The 22,965-nt window shown below is 38.2% G+C and overlaps 1 protein-coding gene across 2 annotated transcripts in view; it reads right to left on the bottom strand.

The window, feature by feature from the left end:
• Nucleotides 1–22,928, bottom strand: part of PARG (poly(ADP-ribose) glycohydrolase) — a 63,651-nt gene extending 40,723 nt beyond the window's left edge. Inside the window, exons 1-7 of one of the 2 annotated variants that reach the window (XM_084290443.1) lie at nucleotides 22,617–22,928; nucleotides 20,817–20,883; nucleotides 17,354–18,328; nucleotides 13,853–14,039; nucleotides 12,486–12,608; nucleotides 11,932–12,015; nucleotides 9,782–9,856 (exon numbers count right to left, since the gene is read on the bottom strand). In XM_084290443.1, the coding sequence (XP_084146569.1) occupies nucleotides 9,782–9,856; nucleotides 11,932–12,015; nucleotides 12,486–12,608; nucleotides 13,853–14,039; nucleotides 17,354–18,328; nucleotides 20,817–20,883; nucleotides 22,617–22,755 (1,650 nt within the window). In that variant the 5' untranslated portion in view covers nucleotides 22,756–22,928. The remainder of the gene's footprint in view (nucleotides 1–9,781; nucleotides 9,857–11,931; nucleotides 12,016–12,485; nucleotides 12,609–13,852; nucleotides 14,040–17,353; nucleotides 18,329–20,816; nucleotides 20,884–22,616) is intronic. The other variant, XM_084290444.1, reaches the window with a different exon arrangement.
• Between the last annotated feature and the right edge of the window lie 37 nt (nucleotides 22,929–22,965).

Here is a 22,965-nt window from a genome sequence, read left to right as displayed (position 1 = left end):
AATAGATGAGAGAGGGGGCAAGGAAAACCCAATGTTTTACTTTAGTTCCTATTTAAGTTAATGAACTTCTACAAGTCCAGGAAATAATAAACTCTCACCTGCCTCCTTTAGCTCCCTTACAAAACTAATTCAGTAGGTAACACACTTAGCTGTCAAATCCATCTCATTTCTTGAGCCCTTGTCTGATTAGAAACCAGAGCAAGGACAAAGTAATCTATGGAGGGAGGAGGAAAAAAAAAAAAAAAAAAGACATAACACAGGATTATGCAGAAAAGACTCTTATTTGAGAAGAAGAATGCTTCTGACATTTATCAAAACCACAAACTGACACTTCAAAAGGAAAAAGGAAGACAGCTTACAAGGCAGAGGTTAATTCACTTTTGTTTATTTTTTTCCCCCCTGAAGGCTCATTCACGTCTTCTGCCAATCCAGCCCTGAAATGCTCTCTCAGGTGTATCATCCCTAACAACTGCAGCTTTGCTCTTAAAGCTTTTCAACATTCTAGATAAAGTCCAGTCATTTATGAGAGGAAAAAAAATAAATATATTTAATTTTGTATCTCCTTTTAATGGTTTTAAAAACCCCTTTTATACTTCCTCTGTACCAGAAATCTAACCTCAACCACACTCATTGGCAAGGAGTGAAACCTGCGTCCCAGCTCTCCCCAGGCCACAAGCAGGCTCCACCTGCACATGCTTGAAAAGCAATTCTATCCTGAGCGGAAGTGCCACAACCATATCCAAAGCAATGGCAGACTCCTGGAAGGAAGAGTCAAATACCACTTTCCAAATGCTCCTGAGTTGGGAAGTACAAAGCACTGAAAAAGGCTATGGCCTTGTTTTTATAGCAGGGCCGTAACATGAGGGAAAAACCTCCATCTTTCACCTGACTGAAAAGATGAGGATAAAATAGATCAGTTTCCACATTCATTCAAAACTTTTACCTCCCTAAAAAAAAAATACTTGGGCAGGGGGGAAAGTTCATTACTGCTATGATTTTGAAAACATCTGCTAAGACCTATACTAGGGGAACATCTAAAAGTTATCAGATACTTAACAATTATTTCAGAGAGTATCTCATGAGGTTTTGTTGTTTTTTTATTACCACCACCACTTTTTTTGTTTTAACTGCTCCAGACGTTAAAAACTTAAAGGCATAAAGCAGCTAAGGAAAACCATAGCAAACAAAAGAAGTTTCTTTCATTCATTTGCGATAGTAGGGTAAAGTATGGATAAATAATAAATGTAATCTAATGGAAGCGAAGAAATTTTTCCATCAGCATTCTGCCCTCAAACAAACAAAACAACTAACAGAAGGTAGACTTTAAACCACAGATCTTCGTATTCATTATTATTATTATTTTAAACAGGAATGTTCCCAATACAGGGTAAAACTATTGAAGAGATCTTACGGGTTATCTTTCCATTGTCTCAAAGCATTACATATCCACAAACACTTTTGACTTTATAATTAGAACTACACCTGGTATATGTAGAAATCCCTTCCCTGGTAATCCTGAGTCTATGCAACAGTCATTGTGATGGTGCTTATAAAGCACCACTTCAAAAATACTCAGCTGTTTTATTGGGAAGTACAGAAAACGAACAATAAGCAATTCAGTACACATTGCCATTTCACCTCTACAATGCTTAGCTACTAGCATTTTGAATGGGTACAAAATGCATGTTTCCCTCTCTCCCCAGAGAAGCTTACATTTTTATTTTTTTTTTTTACAATATGGGGACAAATTCCTTTCTGATGCTGTGAAAAGGAAACCCTTCTCAGCACATTCAAAAAGACATTTTCAGTTTAGATTTGAAAAAGGTAGGCTGATGCAATGAAAATTGTTTAAAAACATCTGGACTAAAATGAAATCCAGTGAAGAGCAATGGATAGGCTCTTTTCAGCCTTGGGACATTTTGTTTCTTGCTTAAAAGCCTACCTTTGTAATGCTGACATCTCTGTACAATGCTCACTTCTGTTAGTACTGTCCAAACAATTATAAAAATGATTTATCAAAAAACCAGTCACCAGAACAATTTGGTCCTTTAAAATTCTTTCTGTTCCAATACCTCTGATTACAGCAATCATTTTCTTCCAGCAGGTCATTCAAACAACATACAGGAAAGACTGACATAGTTCCTAAGACCTGCTAGGAGTCAAGAATAGCGTAAAGCCTTATTAGAACCGAAAATCTCTCAGAATACACATATACTAAACAGCAATAGTTTTCTTAACAGTGTAGTCCTTTTCAAAAAATGAAGGAAAATCCAGAGCTCAGTCATAATCCAACTACAGTCAAATCATCTTCAGATACGTTGAGTTTACATTCTCTTTCTTAGAAGAAAAGATGGAAATAATGTTTTAAAACAAAGGAAGTATCCTTTCCAAAATTGTCCAGGTATTTTCTAAGTTTTCTTAATCTTAAATTTAAGGGTATTTAATAAAGCTTAAGACCACAGGCTGAGGTTCTGTGGTTGTGAAATTTTGCAATTTCAATTTTTCAATGGAAATATTTACTTAAGAGCACGTTTTTTAATTTCATTCTTATCAGCTTGGTGATCTCAAAACACAAGGAAGTCTTAGAGAAGCAGTAGACAAACTGTCAGTAGAAAAATCAGAGGTGCAAATACTAAGTTATCAAGCTTTAAATGTGGTCCCTCTTACATCAATTACTTGTATCTGACATCTTCTAAAAGTAACAAGCTCATGCCAGATGCACCAGTATACTATGTGGCAACACGTTCCAATGTGAAACTATACTTCCACCAAAAGATACAGTAAAGGCATCTTGTAGATTTTATCCCAGGTTTTACTAGTTTTATGCCACAATTCAACATAACACACTTGCTACATTGTTCAGTGTAACATACCACATCTCTTTTCCATTTCTTTGTATTATTCCTAAATACAAAGCACCAACTAATAGGAATAAGACTCCTTGTAGAGGAGACTCCTGCACCACTCATTAAGAACATCCTCCTATATTCTAGAAACTGCACAGAACATCTACAGTAGAAAAAAGTGCTAACTTATAAAGTATGGGCACATTTCCATATGAATGTTGCTAAGCCAAATTTTAGACAATAAATATTTGAGTAAATGTAAAATTTGTGGTACAATGAAGAACTTAATTTTTTTCAAGAAAAAGGAGATGAGCCTTTTGAAAGAACAAAACATCTGTAATATGGATGTATGATATTTACAGAAAATAGAAAAGACTATACATTTGTATTTATAAATTTATTTGCCTATTTGCTACACGTTTATCTTTAATGAATATATAAACTTGATAAATTTTAATAAATATTTATAGGAAATCTGAAAGAGTTATTGTTCTTCTAGAAATTTACAGACTCCTGTGCATAAAAATAGATGACAATGAAGCCTTATGCCCTGACTGTTCCAGACTTCCAAAAGGATCTAACATCCAGAAGAATGATCATCATGTGAGTTTTAATGCAAAGAAGCAGGGAGAAGTAGGACTCCTTTTCTAATCCTGGTTCAAAATTAATTAGTTGCAGTTTTAAGACAATGTTTTTTAATAGCCTATATCCTATAATCACATAAAAGCATAAAGAGTGAAGAAAAATTACAATGCATTGCTTCAATGTGACAACTGACCTTGTTTTCCTGCTACATAGCTTTGTACCAGATTTTAGAATCAGCCATAAGGGAAACTGCCATAAGGAGACTGCCATAAGGGAAAAACAAAACAAAACCAAACCCACATACCCACAACTTCTAATAGCCAGTTTTAAGGTTTAAATCAGTGAGTCTTGCTTACACTGTAATCAATTGTGTATATCCTTGTCATTACACAGTTTGATTGGCTTCAAACAGCTTTCCCAGAAGACAAAAAGACCACAAAATGTCCATAAATTGTCACTGCAACCACACGCGTGCTTTTTTGAACATCAAAAGCCAAACCCAGTCACTGAAAACCGAGCATTATGTAGTGGAGAAAGAGAGCTTCTTTGTAGAGATAATGATAGTGTATTCCATTCAAGCCTTCCTACTTGCATCAAGTAGGAACAAGGGGTTTAAAGTTCTGCAGCACACCTGAAAAAAAATAATTTTAAAAGGCATAAGCACCTTCAAGTGATGCTCACTTAAAGTGTCAACTAACATAACTATTTTGTCCTTCTAAAAGCAAGTAGCATATAGATTCCCATGTCTTTCTGTCAGCAACATCTCATATTGGTGTTACAACACAGTGCAGGCTGAATGCGAAGGCTACTTCTGCCTCTCATCCTCAATCCAAAGTCAGAAGAATGTAAAAATGGACAAATGTCCACAATATCCTCAAACCTGTCTGACAGAGATGAATAAAAGATGGCTAGCAAAGTCTAACAGCAAGCAGTCAGCAACACTCCCTCAGCACACCACCATTACTTGTAGTAATCAGTGTTTAAAAAATGCCCAGAGATCACCACAGTATCTGTGTATACGTTAACAGGATCTCTGTACCAGGGATCTGTGCAAGTCCTTTCAAAACCTGATGTAAACCCTTAGCATCTTCAACTCCCCCTGAGAAAAGGAGTTCCACAGCTTTTTATGCATTATTTAATTAGGTAATTCCTTTTGTTCATTTTTGAAATCCACACCTAATAGGAATATTTGTGCAGTGTCCCTTAACTGTTGTACTAGAGGAATAAATGGTCATTTCTTCTTGACTGTTATATTCCTTTAGGACACCACTGTCATATCTATTCCTCACCTCTCTCTCAACTAAGACGAAAAATAAGATTCCTAGACTATTTCAATGTTCCTCATATGGAAGCTATTACATATCCTTAATCCATTCCTGACTCCTCTCATTTTATCTTCTCCATTTCCCAGGTACAAGCTTTTCACTAATAGGATCAAGCTCAAGGAGTCCAGACAAACAAAAATAGTTACAGATTCAAGGTGAACATCTGTAAGAGATAGTATGACATTTTTTCAGTAACTCACAGAACTCATATGAGAAGAACCTATAACTTAGATAGCTTGCAAGGTAAAATTATAAAGAATACTCCTTTGTTTTCTGACACTAAAACTAAGATGCAAGTGCCATAGTTATCCTCCAGGTTTCAAAGGACTTTAGAAGTCTGAAATTAAACAATGTAGGCAATAAAAGCTCCCATTGTTGCTTCATTGCATGAAGAGTTCCTTTTCGAAACTTTAAGTGCCTTTCCTGCATATTTTCCAGTAGATTTGTTATTAAGTATTGCTGCTAAATCTCCCAGGTTTCAGGTATGACCCAATAATTCAATTTCATGCAGTTCTAGTGCAAAGGACAAAAACAAAACATGAGGTTGTTCACAGACAGGTTCATCTAAGAACAGCTCAGATTTTAATGATGACAGTGGTTCCATATCATTAAGTTCCTGAAGCTTCACAATGTTAAGTGCTACAGACTTAAGTTCTCGTACACTACACAACTAAAATGGATTTATTTATTTATTTATTTTTTAAAAGATCACCTGTTCAGGAATTTAGGCACCATGTATACAAGGTCATGTAACTTTCAGGTTTAAAAACACTTCCCTGTTCCTGAAAGAACAGAACAAATGTAAGCCTTAAGAGGAAGAACTCATAAAACAGCCTTAATAAGAATTATGCTTATGCACTAAGAGACTTTAGAACAATGCAATAATAAAGAATGTCCAGTACAACAAGCCCAAACTAAAGCAGCAGGCCACGTGATCATCTTAAATGATAAACAGTCTTTTTCCCTTTAAATAAAGGCGCTACTGCTAGAGGTAAGTATAAAGCTTCAGTCCTGAACGATGACTTTTTATTTCCTGCACTCTGGAAAGAACAGAGGTGTTTGGACTTGCCTGGAAGCGGAAGGGCCAATCTACAAGGGAAAACAAAAACAAACAAACACAAAATAACCTACTATAGTACATAGCAGTGTAGATTGCAAGACTGTCCATGTATTACGTGCTATCATCATTCATGTAAACAAAGCTCATCCACATGCACACTGGTGTGGGTCTCAAGACAGCTGAATCCACAGTAGCTTCCTCATGTTCCCTTTTCTGATTGCCTTCTGTACTTTCTTCTCTGGTTTCTAGTTAACTTCTGGGAAAATAATGCAAGGATGACTTTCAAATGACAAGAATTTTGCAAGTAAGATGAAAAATGTTAGCACTAATAATTCTCACCCAGTAAGTAATAACTTGAATAAATCCTAAGCCTGTTTGCCAATATTAACAAACAGACGGAAGAACAAATCAATATGACTGTGCGGAAATTCCACAGAGGACAACAAACCTGTCAGATGTCTGAAGCAAATAAGCCACCAAGAGCTTTATGTACATTGCTGATGGGTACCGTGAACTTTTTAAAAGAAACAACAACAGAAAAAACAGCACCAAGCCCCCAAATTTACTTCACTGTACAAATAGGAATTTTACTTTCAAACATTGACTGGCATTGAAGTTTTTTGAAAATAGTGTGAGGGCTCCCTCTTCTGACGAAGCTTTGTAGGACTGGTCCACCTCTATTTGTCACGGTATGTACGCATGTTTCATTTTTCTTAGTTTGTTTTTGTGTTGAGAAGAATACAGAAAGACTTCTATTATATTTTAAATCCAAGATTTGAAACACAAAGAAGCAAAATATGTCACAAAATCCAGTCTGGCTGTTGCTGATAAATTTATGCCTACAATGTCAAAATGCCTAGTTTTCCATTTATGCCCGAAGACTGTAAATAGACACAAACTTTTGGGATAAAGCTTGGTGAAAAAGGACAATGAACTTCATAAACATACCCAGCCAGAAACACATCAAAAGTAACCATTACTGTGCTGATACCTGACTTTATTTTTTTCTCCCAAATAACAGCTCTTTCTGTAAAACAGTACTATAAAATAAAACAAAGCTTTAGCCTGGTGCTGCTTGGGTATTCCAAAGCAATTAACTTGTTGGCTTTATGTGACGAAGTTGAATTGGCCTGTGAAACTTGTCTCCCCGAATGAGCTCATTATATTACATTTTATTCTACAGACTCTTGTTCACAGCTACACAGAAGACCGAGTATGGTAGAGAGTCTTAAGAGGAGGAAAATATCCTTCATGTTGCGTTTGAGCTACAGGTCTAAGAAATGAGCTACCTTTGGAAGACTGCCATTAGCATACTGTCCACAGCCGTAAGGGGCGCACCTTGCAAACTAAGTATTAGGAAAAGACAAAGATGCTCAGCTCTACACCACATGCTGGGGTTACCTCTGGATGCCAGGAACTGCACTGCAAGTATAAAGGATGGTGAGGGAGAGGGGCACTTATTTTATTGCATATACATTTCTTCATCTGCTTTAATGCACCACTGAACTCCTGTTGCCATCCAAGAACCATCAGTATTGCGGTCAGCCCTATAGAGCAAGCAATGGCACAGGGACCAAGTAAAGCCATACAGTCTGCATAAAACCACCAGGCTTTCCTGGAAGCCTCCACCAAGCCACCCAACAAGTCTGACCATTAAAAAAGAAAACTTCAGCAAGACAGAAAAGTCCACTTCAGGAGACAAAAATCACTCTTTTACTAATTCAATGTGACAGATTCAAAAGTAAGTGTCTCTATATAGCACAGGACGACAAAGATGTCTACTCATGTCAATTTGTTTTTTGGTAGTGAACATGCATCTTAGTACCAGACAGTGGAAAAAATATGACCCACACCTACACAGCAGAAAACCTGGGTCACATACACAGCATTGATTTCCTATTGCTTGAGAAAGTTGAAAGTGTTTCATCTTACAGAAAAACAAGTCCAAGAAATTGGTAATTACTATTAGATGAAAATTTATTTGAAACTCACAGGTAGGTTTTCAAAAGATCACCTATTTTGTCTGTGTAACTTGGAAGGAAGCTACTTAAAGTATGAAACACAAAGTAAGAGAAACCCATTGATACGAAAACTTTAACGGATTAATAGATGAGGTGAGCTGTGCCCAGATTTGGAATATACAGTATCAAATGAGGCTTTATAATTCCTCAAACACAGGCCTATTAAAGTACTATCTCAACACAATGGCCCAAATGAGGCACTGAAATACACACCATTAGATTTGTGGAACCAGTTCCCTTCTAAATCAGACCTCAGAATTCTTGGTTAAGAACGTATTAGGAGTTGACAGTGCCCAGGAGCACAGATGTCTGAGGCTCAAGGACTGTCTTATCTTTTTCTTTTAATACATATTTGTGACTATTTCCCACAGCTCTCTATTGGGCTGCTCCACCCTTTGCCTGATTACTTGAGCCAGCTTTCTTTTCAAGCAAACTATTCAACTTCTGGCAAGCAAATATCACCTGAAATGCTTTCCCTATTCCCTCAAAACCATGGGATAAACAAGAAAACACACAGCCAATGGTAAGCCCTTAATCATTAGCTCCCAAATACAAGAGCTCCAAAAGGTACACTCCACTACAGCTACTGTATTCAGGGCATTTCCAGAGAGGATCTCACCTTCTCACTGAGAAGCTGCTCAGATAAGCAGACTGTAAATGCTTTGAAAGCAGACGCCTCATTGATTTACAAAGCTTGAAGAGCTCCCACATCTGTTGATAATAGCGATTTTAAGCATCTTTCTGCGTGTTTCCCCTCCACACATTCCCTTCACTGAACTCAATATATTCCACAAACAAAGCCAGGCTAGGATTTTGCTCCTACGTGTATAGTTAAGGGGCCACTATTCTATAGTGCTTCACTGTTACTCGTTTAACGTAGTGCTGCATGTTCTTCAAGTTAGTCTAAAATACATGTTTTTAAACTGATTTTCTCCCTTCATCGGGGAGTCCCAGAAGTAAATCATCATTCCCAGGTGACAGAAATTGCCTTTTCACTCTTGGTGAAAGATTTGATGCCCAACAGATAGTGAGAGATACCACCAGCATTTCTGTAGCTACCTTCTCTCAGCAGTAACATTGCATTGCATGCAAAACAAAACTCCTGTAAAATAGCAGTCCCTAACAGCAACGGAAAGAGGCAACCAAAGAACAGTCCTCTGATCACATGAACAGAGCAGACATCTGTTTTAAACATATGTAACTAACAAATCCACTTCAAATCAAATTTAATTTCTACTGAACCTTAACTCAACTTAGCAACCCCTTACCCAAAAAACAAGCACAGGTACACACAACTTCTGAGTTGCAAAAAAATAATATGCTCTCTATTACATCTCATTTTCATCTCCCGTACTGTATTAACTAGCCTAGTTTCTTACCATCAGTCAGGATATATATTAAAAGTAGCCCAACCTGCATTTGTCACCTACTACTCATTTTTCTATTCCATTCTTTTCTGAGAAGCTAATACAAAATGATACAAACCACTGCAACCTTTCAAGAGTCTTCACAGTTTAAATTAATCATCCCAGCATACACTAGACCACCAAAGCACGGTCTATATAAACATCACTGTAATACAGCATTAAAGTTGTTTAAGGAAGTACAAAGCAACATTTTAAAAACAATAAACCATGACACTGGAAAAGTCAAAACAAACGATTAATAAGCACAGTTTCCATAAAAAAAACGCATTGCTCACCTTACCTTCAGTAACCTTAGTAGTTACAATGCACTCAAATCAGCTTCTTATGATTTAAAATGAATCTAGTTTATAAAGTCTAATTATAATTTTAACTGAGTTATCTGGCAAGTAACTATCCCCATAAATGACTGCAATACCTTTACTCTTGAAAAGGGAAAGGAAGCCAGAAGTACTATGACACAAAGACAAAAGTCATTTACATTTTGCCTTTCTTCCCATTTTCAAGCAACTTGGTTTACCTTGTCACAGAAGTCAGTAAGTGCTGTGAAGTCCCATTTCTTGGCATAAGCAACGTTGTATCTCAGTATAGCCTCCTGCGGAAAGAGCACAACAAAATAAAGCAGAGACATTCAGTTAACAAAAGAAAAATAATTTTATTAATTTCCTTTTTGAAGGAATAGTACCATCTAGTGGATACAACCTGTCACAGAGCCTACCTAAATCCATGCAACTGTATTAATATGGTGCAGCTCTGCATGATACTGAACCCCGTATTTTAGGTCCAGCATTGAGCACACTAGAGTCGGTAGTGCTCCATGGTACACCTGCATCTGCCTACAACACACAATATAAACATTCCACCCTGCCCAGAACTTGCTTTCTTTATAGAGGTAGAAAAAGCATCCCCCTGCAGTCTAGCAGAATTTTTACCAGTTTAGCAGACTACAGAATCAGAACCAGAACAAAATCAACTAGACCCTTCAGCCTTTAAAAAGCTCACAGGAAAAAAAAAAAAAAGTCAAATAAAAACAAAATTAACAAAAGTAAGTTTCACAAGTTGCTGGGGGACAGAAGTTATTTAAAGTGAATCTGCAGCTTTTCTATAGTCTTCTTTGCCTTTCAGGGATAATCTGAATAATGTTAATTTTAGGAAAAAAAAGAAAAAAGAAAAAAAAAAACACACTAATAGCAATTCTAAGCTGCTACAAATTAAAATTCATTAATTCCTGATGGAAGAGCCAACAAGAACAATAAGATTTATCAACAGAGCAGTAGTCTCCAAAACTTGAAGATTTTTGCAGCAACTAGAATTGAGCATGCTGTTGTGAACAGTTATTTTTTCAAACTCACTTTTCTGTGCATCACCCTACCTTCCTGGCTATAGAAGAAGCCTGCATGCTATATTTATCAACAAAGCAGTAGCTACCTCTGGACAGCTTTGTATAGATATATGGAGTAGAATTTGTTTTAACAAGAGCTAAGAAATTCAGTGGGAACACTTAAGAACCTGAACTTTTTTCCTAGACATTGTATGCAAGCACATTGCATATACAGGACTTTGTTCTAAGCAGTATGGTAACAAGAAAACACATCAAGCAAGCCATAGAAACTCTCAGATAGAATCGCCTCTTTAACACAGTAATAAAAATCTTTTTCCCTGATTAAACGTGATACAGCAAAATACCAAGGTTTAAGAGTCACGTATGAGCATCTGATATTGACAGCAGATGTCAGTATGAAGACTTCAGCAAGGTTTAACAGTTCATTAGACAGATGAAAATTTAGAATTCTTTCTGCATCTGCATAGGGAACTGCAGAGCTAACAGGGATATTTATGCTCCATCCCACGATCTAAGAAATGACAAGCCAACAGAGAATCTAACAGGAACCGAGAGCAGCTTCATCACAACCCAGTTTTCGTGACGTCCTTGCCATTTACAAAGGACGTTTTTATCATGAAGGTCTTTGTAGCTTCCACAATAAAGTAATTTCTTTGTAACTGACTGCTGAATAATTTCTGATTAAAATTACTGGTGGCATTATTTATTCAATGTGTGTGCTGCCTAGCACTCTGAGCAGCTGTTTTTCAAGCATCAAATAACCTGCAGAGTTCTTCAAAATAGAACTATATCAGAAGACGTGAAAAAAAGGTAGAGGAAGACTATAGATTCCAAACAACTGAAAGTACTATTTTTAAACCTTCAGTTTAATTCTTTTAATTAACCAGAGAGTCCTAATTGGGAAGGAAATAGATTATACACTGAAGTTCCAAAAACAGTGTGATAATCTTTTTATAATTGAGTTTAAAAAAAACAGACAAAAAGCTAACACCACACACCTCATTTAAGAGAATTAAACACACGACCTTGATAATGCTGTTCAGCAGCTATTATATTCAGAGCAGCAGTACAGCAAAGCTGTTATTTAATAAAAATCTAAGGTACCAGAAGTGATCACAGGGAGAAAATCAAAACGTTTCCCAACTTCCACCTTTGAATTTGTAAAATTCATTACGAAATGCCTTGAACAGCAGAGATTGTTTATTCATTTATTTTTAATAACAAATATATAGGACTGAACCAGACTTCTTGACAACAGTACACAGAAAGACTGAAAGTACTTCTATACGTTTATGTATATAGACCTGATTTCAAACCAATAAACTTACCTTCAAATCGTGGGAGCATGTAAATTTGTTAAGTAAGGCAGTTTGGATTAGTTCCCATCGACTTCCAGCAGTTCTGTCTCCATTCTTTAAAACAAAAGCCCAAAATAAAGTCAGATGAAGTTATTCAAAACAGAATGATATATTTAGTAATAACTAACTTCCTTGCCACAAAATTTTAAAGGTTACTTTGTGAATTTCTTTAAAATAAACAAAATATTTTGAGTATCTGCACAATACCTCTGTATCACTTTCATTCATATTTGTTGGTGTCCAAAAAAAAAAACAAAAAAAAAAAACACTAAACATGTAACATACACCATCACATAATCACATAGAGGGTTAGGTAAAACAACTAAAAGAAAAAGTCTTCCCCTTTGTTTGAAACATCACAACCCAGAATTCAGTTTTTTCAGACCAGATGCTCATCTACTAGATCTTACAGTTTCCATACACAGCTTGATAACCAAGTATGTATGAAAACACAGTACACTGAAAACTTATCTATATGTAAGTCAGTTTTATTTTATTGCACTCCTGTAAGTATTTTGTCTTACCTCATCCTCTACAGGGTATAAATTTTGTTCTGAGCACGGCATTTTAACGTGTTTGTTGTCCCACAAATCTTTGTAGTGAGTTGGGAAAGGTTTAGGCACCTCTCCTTCCCTCAGAAGATCTACCTAAAACAAAGAAGGAGGAAAAAGAAAACACTTAGGGTCTACTTTCTTTTTTTTTTTAAATGGAAAAAATAAAGATCAGAAATTTAGTTAAGAAAAAGCTCATCTATAACTACCTCTTTTGGAATAGGGAAAGCTACAAGTTATTTGGTTAGAAAAATCCATCTTTCACTCTTTTAAATCCACAGTAACGTTAGACACAGCTCAAAGCCAAAGATGTACGTGCAGTGACAAATGAGTGGGAAATATTCAGTATCTCCTTTCAGACTAGAGGTAAAAACTACAGAATCTTGAAGATCCCCTCAAGTCTTAAACTTGGTGAAAAAAATATCATTTGACCTCTTGATGCATAGTGAAATAAAGGTTATACATGACACTATTTTTATGTCCCAAACATCAGCTGAAGACTTCCTCATTTATAAATTTAAGCATCTATACAGTTTCATGCAAATATTTTCCAAATACTTAAAATAGAGTTCCAAATGTAACCATTGCCATGTATAGAAATTCCATTCTTTAATCTGAGACTGAAAAGAATGATAAATCATTACAGATGTAGTAATATTTCAAGTATATTCCACATAGTATCAGAAATGTAAAAATAAGTGATGGGATGTTGAAGATCTAATCTGCTGTACATCTTTCTGGCAGCACTGATTTTCTCATTATTTGCATTCAAACATCATGTGCTTTTCTTTTGTTTAGGATTCACCCATAACCTTACAGGTTACTGGTCACATTTTATGTTAAAAAATAATTTGCATATTACTCCAAAGTAGTAAGGCATATATGTCAGATTTGGCCTAAAATACAGTGATAAAATTGCTAGCAATTTGTCTTTTCTTTCTCTCTTCATATCTTGAACACTTTGAACCTTTTGTATATCCCAAACCAAAACCAGAATTGCATTAAAATTAAAATATAACGTAAAAGTTTTGAAGTATAAATTTTACTTGCAGACATATTTAAACTCCCACAGTTCTCAAATCAGACACATGCTCCTACGCAAAAGACAAATATTTGTCCCTAATAGTCTAGAGGCAGTAAAGCCCAAATTACATTTCTTTAGAATCCCAATACCCTAATTTTATGCATCAAAAAGTCAATTTTCAGGAAAGTCAGTTGTCCCACAAGGAATGGCAAAGAAAGATTCCCAAAACCTGCTACTACTGCGAGACTAACATATGGCATTTCACATTATTGACCAACTCTTTATGAAATTTGATTTCAGCACATAAGTATCTTACTCTGATGGTTACTGTATGATTTGCTGAGGGTCTCAGGTGAGGAAGACGGGCCCCACACATGGGCATTCTTCTCATCTCTTCAATTGGTGTCCCAAACCACTTCTTATTAGTTGGAAGAGGAGGTGGCATATACTTAGGAATCTTCCGTCCTGGCCTCTGGGGTTTGAATTCACACTTTTCTTTCCTGCTGTTAAAACAGAAATACATTGAAACATTTTATTTTCACTTCAGCCTACATTTATAAACAAGCCAGTTTATTTGCTAGTCTTTGCTGTGAGCCCAGGTTAAACATTAGTCTTGGGAAAACACCTACTACTAACAGCCTCATCCCTGACACATCCACGTACACAGTGCCCATCAAAACGCTCTTCTCTACAGGCACCTTCACTGAACTGCAGGAGGTTAGCAAGGCAGTTTTTTCCTCTGAAGAGCCATGCTCTTTCCCAACAGGCTCTGTTTAACCACGTGCTCAATCATTATCTTGTTCCTTAGCAAAGACCTCACCAGGCACAGAAGACAGGTCAGCATTTGCCAGAATCTCTTCTACAGACTCTTCTCAAGAATACAGATGCGTGCATGCACAGATGCACATACTCCTTTAAACTAGTACCTACTCTATCACCTTTTCTCACCAGGGTTGTGTTTGTCATGCCAACTATATTTGCAGTAAGTGTTTAAATTTAAAAGTAACCTAACACAGGTGAACAAAGCATCTTCAACAATCATAGGTATTTCCACGGATCCAAGACATTTTGCTGAAGAAAACCTGAACCTGCTGAAACCCCCATACAAAACATGCAAATGCCCAACAAACCAACTCTGTACCAACAAAAAAAGAGACTCTCGTTACACACAGATACAGAGAAAACAGACCTTTTTTGCCCAGTAACAGAACTAAATCTATCCTATGATAGAAATAAAACTTGGATACAAGTAAGTTTATCAATATAATCATATTGATTGAGCATTTGATGCAGTAATGCTCTTGAGAAGCTGTGAAATGCATCAAAAAATTTTATACCATAAGAGAGAATGTGCCAGTTTCTTCTGTTGGTGTTTCTTTGCGGTTTGTTGTTGTTTTTAGCTTCCTTTTTTTTTTTTTTTCCTAAGACAAAAATGAAACCTCTACCAATTCTGCTCGAATAGCATGGAACATTTGCAATGGGTGCACTAATTTTCCTTTAAAGAAGATTCAAACAGGAAAAAAAAGTTTGTGGAGCTAAGCATATAATCCACACGATTTGTTAAAAAAAAAAAAAAAAAAAACCAACTCTTTTTTTCCCCATGTTTTGCTGTGATATCAGAAAATATAACTACAGGGAAACCCTCTTAACTTACACCTTATTTCTGGAGAAGGCTGCTTTTAGATTACTGTTGCGTTAAATGCGTTCCAAGTTTAGCAGCCTTGTAAACTGACACAGGAGACAAATATTACTTGGAAATTAACAAGAAGAGAAATGCCAATCCGTTACAAACTTGGTTCCCTTCCCCCAGCACAAACACCCCCATCACACAACATGCAGTGTCACTCAGCATGTTGCACTGACCGTGCTAACTGCATGTCTGCCCAGCTTGCATTTCTCTACGCTGCCCCTACGCTGTTCTCAGCAGACCTTCCTACTCCTCTTCCCCCTGGATCACAACCACCTAGTTTGGCCAGACCAGCTAAGAGCCTCTGCACTGCAGCTATGACCATTCCTAGAGATCAGAATTCTCCATAGCTGTATATTTGATGTGAAACCAGATGTTTCTCATGCAAAACCAAAAGCTCACAGAGCAAAATGCAAAACAAGATGAAAGCCTACACTTTGAGGTCCTGTTTACACCCCTAAATTCCCCTTAGCAAACTTGCTCCACCCTTGGATAAAGATGCTGTCCAACCTGTTCGCTGTGTCCCTGCATAAGCCAGCACCTTCAGGCACAGATAATGCCCCGACCTCATCACTTGCAAACTGGCACAGCCCCACCATGCTTGGTAGGGGCCTGCTGTGCATTATCTGACAGCCAAACAGCGACTCTGGCAGAGTTACCTGTTACTGATACCTGTTCCATACACTTCTGCTTCTTCCTCCCCAAGTTAAGTTCTCCACTGTAGAACTAGTCTAATGAAGACTCAGAGGAAAGCTTTAGTATTTTTTAATTGCCTTCTAAGCACTACAGACCACACCACTACCCTGCAGGGCACTGGGGTTTATAACCTTCACATCTTGCTTAGACTCAGAACATCTCCACAGCCTCGTCCCCTACCCAGTAATTATTCTGTAAAGCACTATTAGGATTTCCATCTACCCATACAGCAAAAACTGTCAGTTTCCCTTCTTAAACATGCAATTATGGCAACATACTATGTGCCTACACAGACAACTGCAGGCCTGCCTCTCTCAACCTCTGCTGCTTTGTTACAAAAGCCACTACTTAATTTAGTGAAAAGAATATTCACTAATTACCCCCACTCCCACTTTGAACATTATGACCACCTTTTCCATACTTTTAGAAAGTTTTCCATCCAACTTTCTAGAAAACTTCTGCTTTTTGTTTTCCAAGTCCACCCCCAGCCTACTCATCTCCCAAGATTTACCAAACACAAGCTCCTCCCAACAGGCAGCTACCCTCCAGCACCCTCTGGCTCAATTCCTTGGAAAGAACGGGTTCTGCAGCTACTCATGTCTGGAAGAAGCTCCCAACAAAGAGGTGCAAAGCCACCTTCTTGCCCTACCTTGGGACTTCAGAGGAGACAGCTTACTGAGACAATTGCTTTTGGCACCAACACACACTGTCCTCGTTTCCACTTTCTCTTTTGCTGTTTATTCACTTTCTCAGCTCCCTCTCGAACCTAAGCTCTTCAGGACAGAGGTTATCCTTTAGTCCTTATGGAACATCTAGCATACAGAGTCCTGGGTCATGCTCAGGCTTCTGTTGATGTAGTATCTAGTCACTAGTCCTCCTCTCCACCAGATTAGAAAGACCAAAAAACAACCACATCTTTACAACTTCTTTCAAAAATGAAATTTTTCATGTCCATCTAAATCAGAGCATCGGGAGCACTGCTGCTTCAACAAAATTGATTCAGTAGTTTGACAGCAGAGATAAAAACTGAAGTAAAACTATAATACGTCAGTTTCCCTAAATGTTCTGAATGAAATAATGAATGCTAGAACCATGCTTGTAAAGCAATCCTGTACCACCAGCTGTTTTCCAGCATCAAATCTCATGATCTTAAATCACTTCTTCAATAAAGAAAATCACCTTCCTACAGTATCATTAATTCCCAGTTTTAACAAATCTCTAATGATTTTAAAGAAAATTGCACTGGGCAAAGGTATCCTTTTAAAAAAAAAAAAAAGTAGTCCCTTTATAAATAAATTACTTCAAGCCAGCATCAAAGCAGTCTTTATGTCTTAAAATACGTTTTGCAATACTCTTTACACAAGCCTCTGAAGTTTATCAATAGAGAAATTTTCAATGTGAATCAGATGGATGAAGAGGCAGACAAAACACTACCTTTTTTCCTCAATTTTAGGTATCCTCATGAAGTGAGAGGTGATTTTGGAGTCTTTCTTCACACTTGGTTTTGCACCTTTGCATTCCGATGATGTAGCAGGAGCGATCCCAGGTGATTTTGTATGCAGATCGTCCTCTTTGAGGGAGTTATCTATTCCCTCAAAGCCTTCACAACCCTTGGCAGAAAATCGTGACTTCCTTGACTCCAGTTCAGCATCCCCATACTGAGTTCTAAAAGACTTGCTTATGGATTTGGACATATTATTATCCTCTCGTTCATCAAGAAAGGGACTTGTTTCTTCATCAGCCTCTGAGCCGTGACAGCTATTTTTAGAATTGTCTACATCCATTGGTGACTCTGGCTCACTTTCTTTCTCAAAAGCAGGTGAATCCCCTGAACTACTTGGACATTTGCTCAGTTTCCCAGGACCCCCCAGATCAGGTACGCAAGCATCATACCCAGCGTCTGAAAGTGGGCTCTCTGGAACTACATCCCCTTCTTCTTGCTCACCCATTAAACAGACCACATTGACAGAGTTGCAAATCTTCGGCTTTTGCGAATTGCACGAAGCCACTTGTCCATCTATCTCAGTGTCTTTTGAAGAAAGTTTTGTATTTCCCATTTTCAAAGACCGGCCCGATGATAGCTTCCTCTGAGTCCAAGCATCACCGCTTTCTTCACAGCCTCTTTGAACCTGCTTGCCAGTTTTGTGCATCTGATCGATGTTGGCGTTTTTAAAGAGGTCTCCGGACTGCCCAACCTTCACTGGCTCTCTGTCCGAGATTGGATCTTTGTCCTCAGCCTCCCAGTTATACATGCTGCCTGTCTGAGGCAAATTTACGTGCTTTGCACCAACTTCCACAGATATTTTTTGATAATTTTGCTGGCAAACATTCTCTAGCTTTTTCAGATCATGCTCACAGAAGTTTTCTTTTTTAACAGAAGTCATCTTGGTACTTGCTTCAGTATTGTCACTGTGGAAGAGAAGTAAAGAAATTTAATGTCTTATTTCCAAGTGAAATTTCTGTATTTTTTTTTTTTTAAGGGAGTCATTATAAGCACACAACAGGAAGTACAGAATTTCACCCATTACACCCTAAGCGAGCACTGTCAGGACCAACAAGTTTTACTGAAATGAAGAATGTACTCCAGTAATAGCCTATTTCCATGTAAAGGATCTAAAGGATGATAAATCAGTTGCTCACCCTAGTGATCTATTCCAGTCATTCATTATACTTGTTTTCAAATCAAATCAGTATTAAGTCTTTTTTGTTTGTTTGTTTTTTAAGTATTTTCTCCAAATAAAAAGTTCAAAGTCATCATCCTCCTTAACTTTATTTTTAATCAGCTAAATAGAGCAAGAGTAAGAACTGAATTTTGTAGCTATTCCCTCAGTGCTACAAATTCATCTGTTATAAAAGCAGGACATAGTAACCCACAATCTCAACAGTGTCATATTCCTTCCTTAGTCTTATAAGCAACCTCTGCTTTTGTATTCTGATTTTGGAAGATCTGTAATAGTACAGTATATTTAGACCTGAAAAGAAAACAATAAAAGACACATAAAATCAACTGTTAGTTTTTTTTTGTCCTGCACCAAGTCTTATACAAAGAATGGAAACAAATATGTCCTAACAATTACAAGGGAAAATGCACTAAACTTCATATGATCTGCTGAAACTTCTCGGGAAGGCACTGACAAGTCATTTCACCCCTATGTGCTAATCTCAGTGTCTGCTGACTGATGAGGAGAAATATTAAGATGATATAGGAATATTAAAAAGAAAAAAAAAAAAAAGGCTAGTCTTGGTCAACATACCATTCCAAACAACACCTTCTCCTGAACATATTGTTAAAACATTTCATATGCAAACTAAGCATGTTAAACTTCGGTTATTGCCCAGTTTCCCCATCTACAATTAACAGGGAAATACACAAGTATCACACAATCCTAAATTCAGCAACTGAACATCTTAATGGATTCTTGAAGGCATTCATTTGCTTCACAAATGAACAGAACCTCTTCTAGAAGAGCACTGGACAAAAAGAAAGCATTCACACCCTTATCACTACAGAAGAGGAGAAAAAAAACAAAACAAAACAAAAAAAAACACAGCACCAGAAACACAGGGGCCTTGGAATTAACAGACGATAAAATGGAACTTATCCCATAGAAAAATTAGTTGGATGTTAGAGGCTTTCATATTACAATTTACCTTATCCCCACCATGCATTTGTTCCTGCACCAAAATTCTGATGAAGAAAAATTAATGTTACGTTACTGCAACCACCTCAATCAATGACTGGTTAAAGATATTGACAAAACATGTTGGCAACTTAAAATGAGATAAAAATCTGAAAAAATGCTGTGTTCTAATTCCAATAGAATAAATTAAAATCATGCCAATAGTAGCCATAGGGAGGAAGGCTAAGTGTTTACATGGCTGCTTAACTGGTTAAAACTGACTAGGCTTTAGTTGGTCAGTGAGGCTGGGGAAGGGCATTTAAAAGCAACACTCTAAAGGGAACCTTAAAGAAGAAAGATTCACTTCCTCCTTAAGCATCCTTTTAACATCTTTGCAACCGTGAGCCTGTAACCAAGCCCTCCATACTGCTGGATTAATCATATTCACAAGTTTTCCTTGGTTTTGTTGATCATTTTAGCAGTACTATAGATTTTGATCTCTAATTATTAACAAACACCAACAAAAAATAAACTTGCATATTTATAATTGTAATGACAGAAGAGTGATATCTGATATATGTCTGGATCAGATAGTTACATGCTCAGGTATCTTGTTTTAATGTTATATTGCAAACATAGCTCCTGACAGACTCCATTAATGGGAAAATATTCTCAAAACTTTAGCTGGTACCATTCAAAAGTAACACTTATATAATATCTTTCACTTGAATGCACATCTGAACACCCTGTAATTTCTGGTAAAATTATATTAAGTTACATGTACTTATACTACAATCACAGTCCAACGAGATAAACCAAAACTGACTTTCGTCTGTAAACTAACAACAGAACTGAGAGATGAATACAGCCCAAATCCCCAGCTATTATTAAGTTATGTTAAAGCAGAGCTGTTGCCTAAGGACACGGCCTGATAACTGGAGCTAACTTGACCTAACGGCAGCTGCCACTGAAAGCAGCAGTCCCGCTCTGCCTTCCCCTGCTGCACGTTCTCACCTATTCCTTTGAGAGAACAACCAAAACAGTGAGGTGGTTCAGAAAGCTAAGTCAGCAAAACATTTTTTTTCAGTAGAGTCTAATTAGCTTTTTGTAGTGAAACTCTGTTGGGCAGTTATAATTAGGACAGGAGGCACTGTAAGGAACACAGCAGAAATGGGATTGCTTTTTTCAGTAGTCAGCTGTACCAGCAACCTGCACTCAGCTCTCCACAAGCCCACTCAGAGAACACTGCTCATGAACAAGTATGTTGTGCATTTTACCTTGTAGACTCTGTCGTCTTGGGTCCTTTATTCTCCAGCCAAGTGGTAATTGTCCGTTGTTTACAAGCTGAAAAAAACACAATCCACTACATTATTACATGGAAAATGATAAAATTGCAACACATTTACATATGAATAAGACAACTTGTATTGGATTAAGATAAAAACATCTCCATTAGGTCTATTATTGTTAGCACAGGAAGCATTCAGACACCAGTACTACTAAAACTACCTGCGACGCAGTATTTCATCTGTAACATAGCAAGCAGGTATAGCTTTAAAAACTCCAGGCTTCTTGTTTTTATTCCCCTCCAACACATTTTAAAAATAAGGTTAAAACTGCACAGTGAATCTTAAGATTTAAAGAAATAGCAACTTGAATTTTACTGCTGTCATTATCACCTTTAATTACTGCCACCAACACAGTAAGCCCTGAAAGACTTATGTGGGATTTCAGAACGAAGAAGTGATAGTACAAAACTTCAAAAGCAAAATCTGTTGAGGAGGCATCCTAAAACATCCAGCTGAGAACTTTATTTATATGTAGCATCCTGAGGGAGACTTAATATAAAGACTGTGCATATTACAAGTGACCACTGCTGAAAAAAGGACTTGGTTTTTTCCCTTCAACCATAAACTGTTGATAAAGCCTATTGATGTTTACTCCCCTAAACAGCAACAAAACACGAGGGATGTTTCTGTCACGTTCAATACCAACCACATCGATCACATTTGTTTGACCTGCCTCACTTCCATGAGGCTACAGTTCAGACAAGCTTTCAATAGAAGAACATCTCATAAAATAATTATGCAGAGACCCTGGAGGGCTGGGAGGAAGAAAAAAACTCAAAGCAGTTATTTCACAACTGGAAAGTAATTTTCGTTAGCATAAGCAGGGTTTCTTTTTGTTTTGTTGTTGTTTCTCAAACCCAGTTCTGAACATTTGGCAATTGGCTTCAGTTCCCTTTCTTTCTATTCGCTGGGTGAATTTACCTGCCTGTAATTTCTAACTTTCAAGGTGTTTCCTCACTGCTGTCAGGCAGGCAAGTAAAACTAGTTCCCTCGTTGCAACAGTAGATTTGCGGAACTTAAAAACCAGTACAACAGATTTAGCTATACTGATTCATGGTCCCTAAGGAAAGGCACCCTTTTACTGCTGGAAGTTGCGTAACACAGGTACTTTAGGCCATAGGCAACTTCAGGACTTTGCTTCAGTGACACTTTCCCTAACAGCCAAGGCCTTGAATGCTTTTCCACAGCTGGCTGTCAAATATTTTCATCGAAAGTATAAAATTTCTAGCACAAAGAGGAAATCTCCACAAATTATTTAAGTAATTTTAAGCTGATCCGAAAGAAACAATGGTGCAAAAACTGTGCCCATGTGAGACTAGGTCACTGGGGAGTAATGTCAAGAGAAACGCAGATTAAGGACACAAGCATACCTGTACCACGGAGGGGAAAAGAAGCAGCCAGATAAAACAGAAGGGATCCCCTCTTGAAATGGGGGATGAATAAAACCTCCTCAAAGGCAGCTAACTTTTGAGGTAAAAACTCGTGTGGAGAAAGGCAAGCTTATTACCTAGCGCAGTAAACAGAAGCAACAGCAGCAGCGGAACAGAACAAAACAGCTTTGGCTCGTTGGGTGAAAAGCTTCAGGGCATTTAAGCCTTACAGAGAGCAAACCCGTCCCTGACAGGAGCCCTCCCCTCCGGCAGCGCGGGGAGGCAGCCGCAGCCCCCACAGCCGGGCCGGTCCCCCCCGGCCACCCCCGCGCCTCAGCCACCGCCCCCCGGCGCCCACCTCTGTTCCCCACGGCGGTGCCGGGGCTGCCGCCGGCGGAGCTGCTGCCCCCGGGCCCCTCCTGGCGGGGGCCGGGGCCGGGGCCGGGCCCGAGCCGCGCTCTCTTCCCGGGGGGGTCCCGCCCGCAGCCCGCGCTCATCCTCGGCGGGGCCGCCTCCGGGCCGCCAGCGGCCGCCGGGGCCAGGCGGCAGCCGCCCCCCGGAGAGGGCGAGACGACGGGGCGGCCGCTCCGCCCCTCCGCATCCTCCGCGCTCGCTCCGCTGCTGCCCGGCCGGAGGGAGCGGGGGGAGCCGCCGCCGCGGCCCGCAGCAAAATGGCGCCGTCACCATGGCGACCACACTCCTCCCCG

Source organism: Netta rufina (assembly GCF_964035555.1).
Source record: "Netta rufina genome assembly, chromosome: 7".
Lineage (NCBI taxonomy): Eukaryota > Metazoa > Chordata > Aves > Anseriformes > Anatidae > Netta > Netta rufina.
The sequence above is the reverse complement of the archived record's forward strand: the minus strand, read 5'-3'. Positions and strand labels throughout refer to the sequence as shown.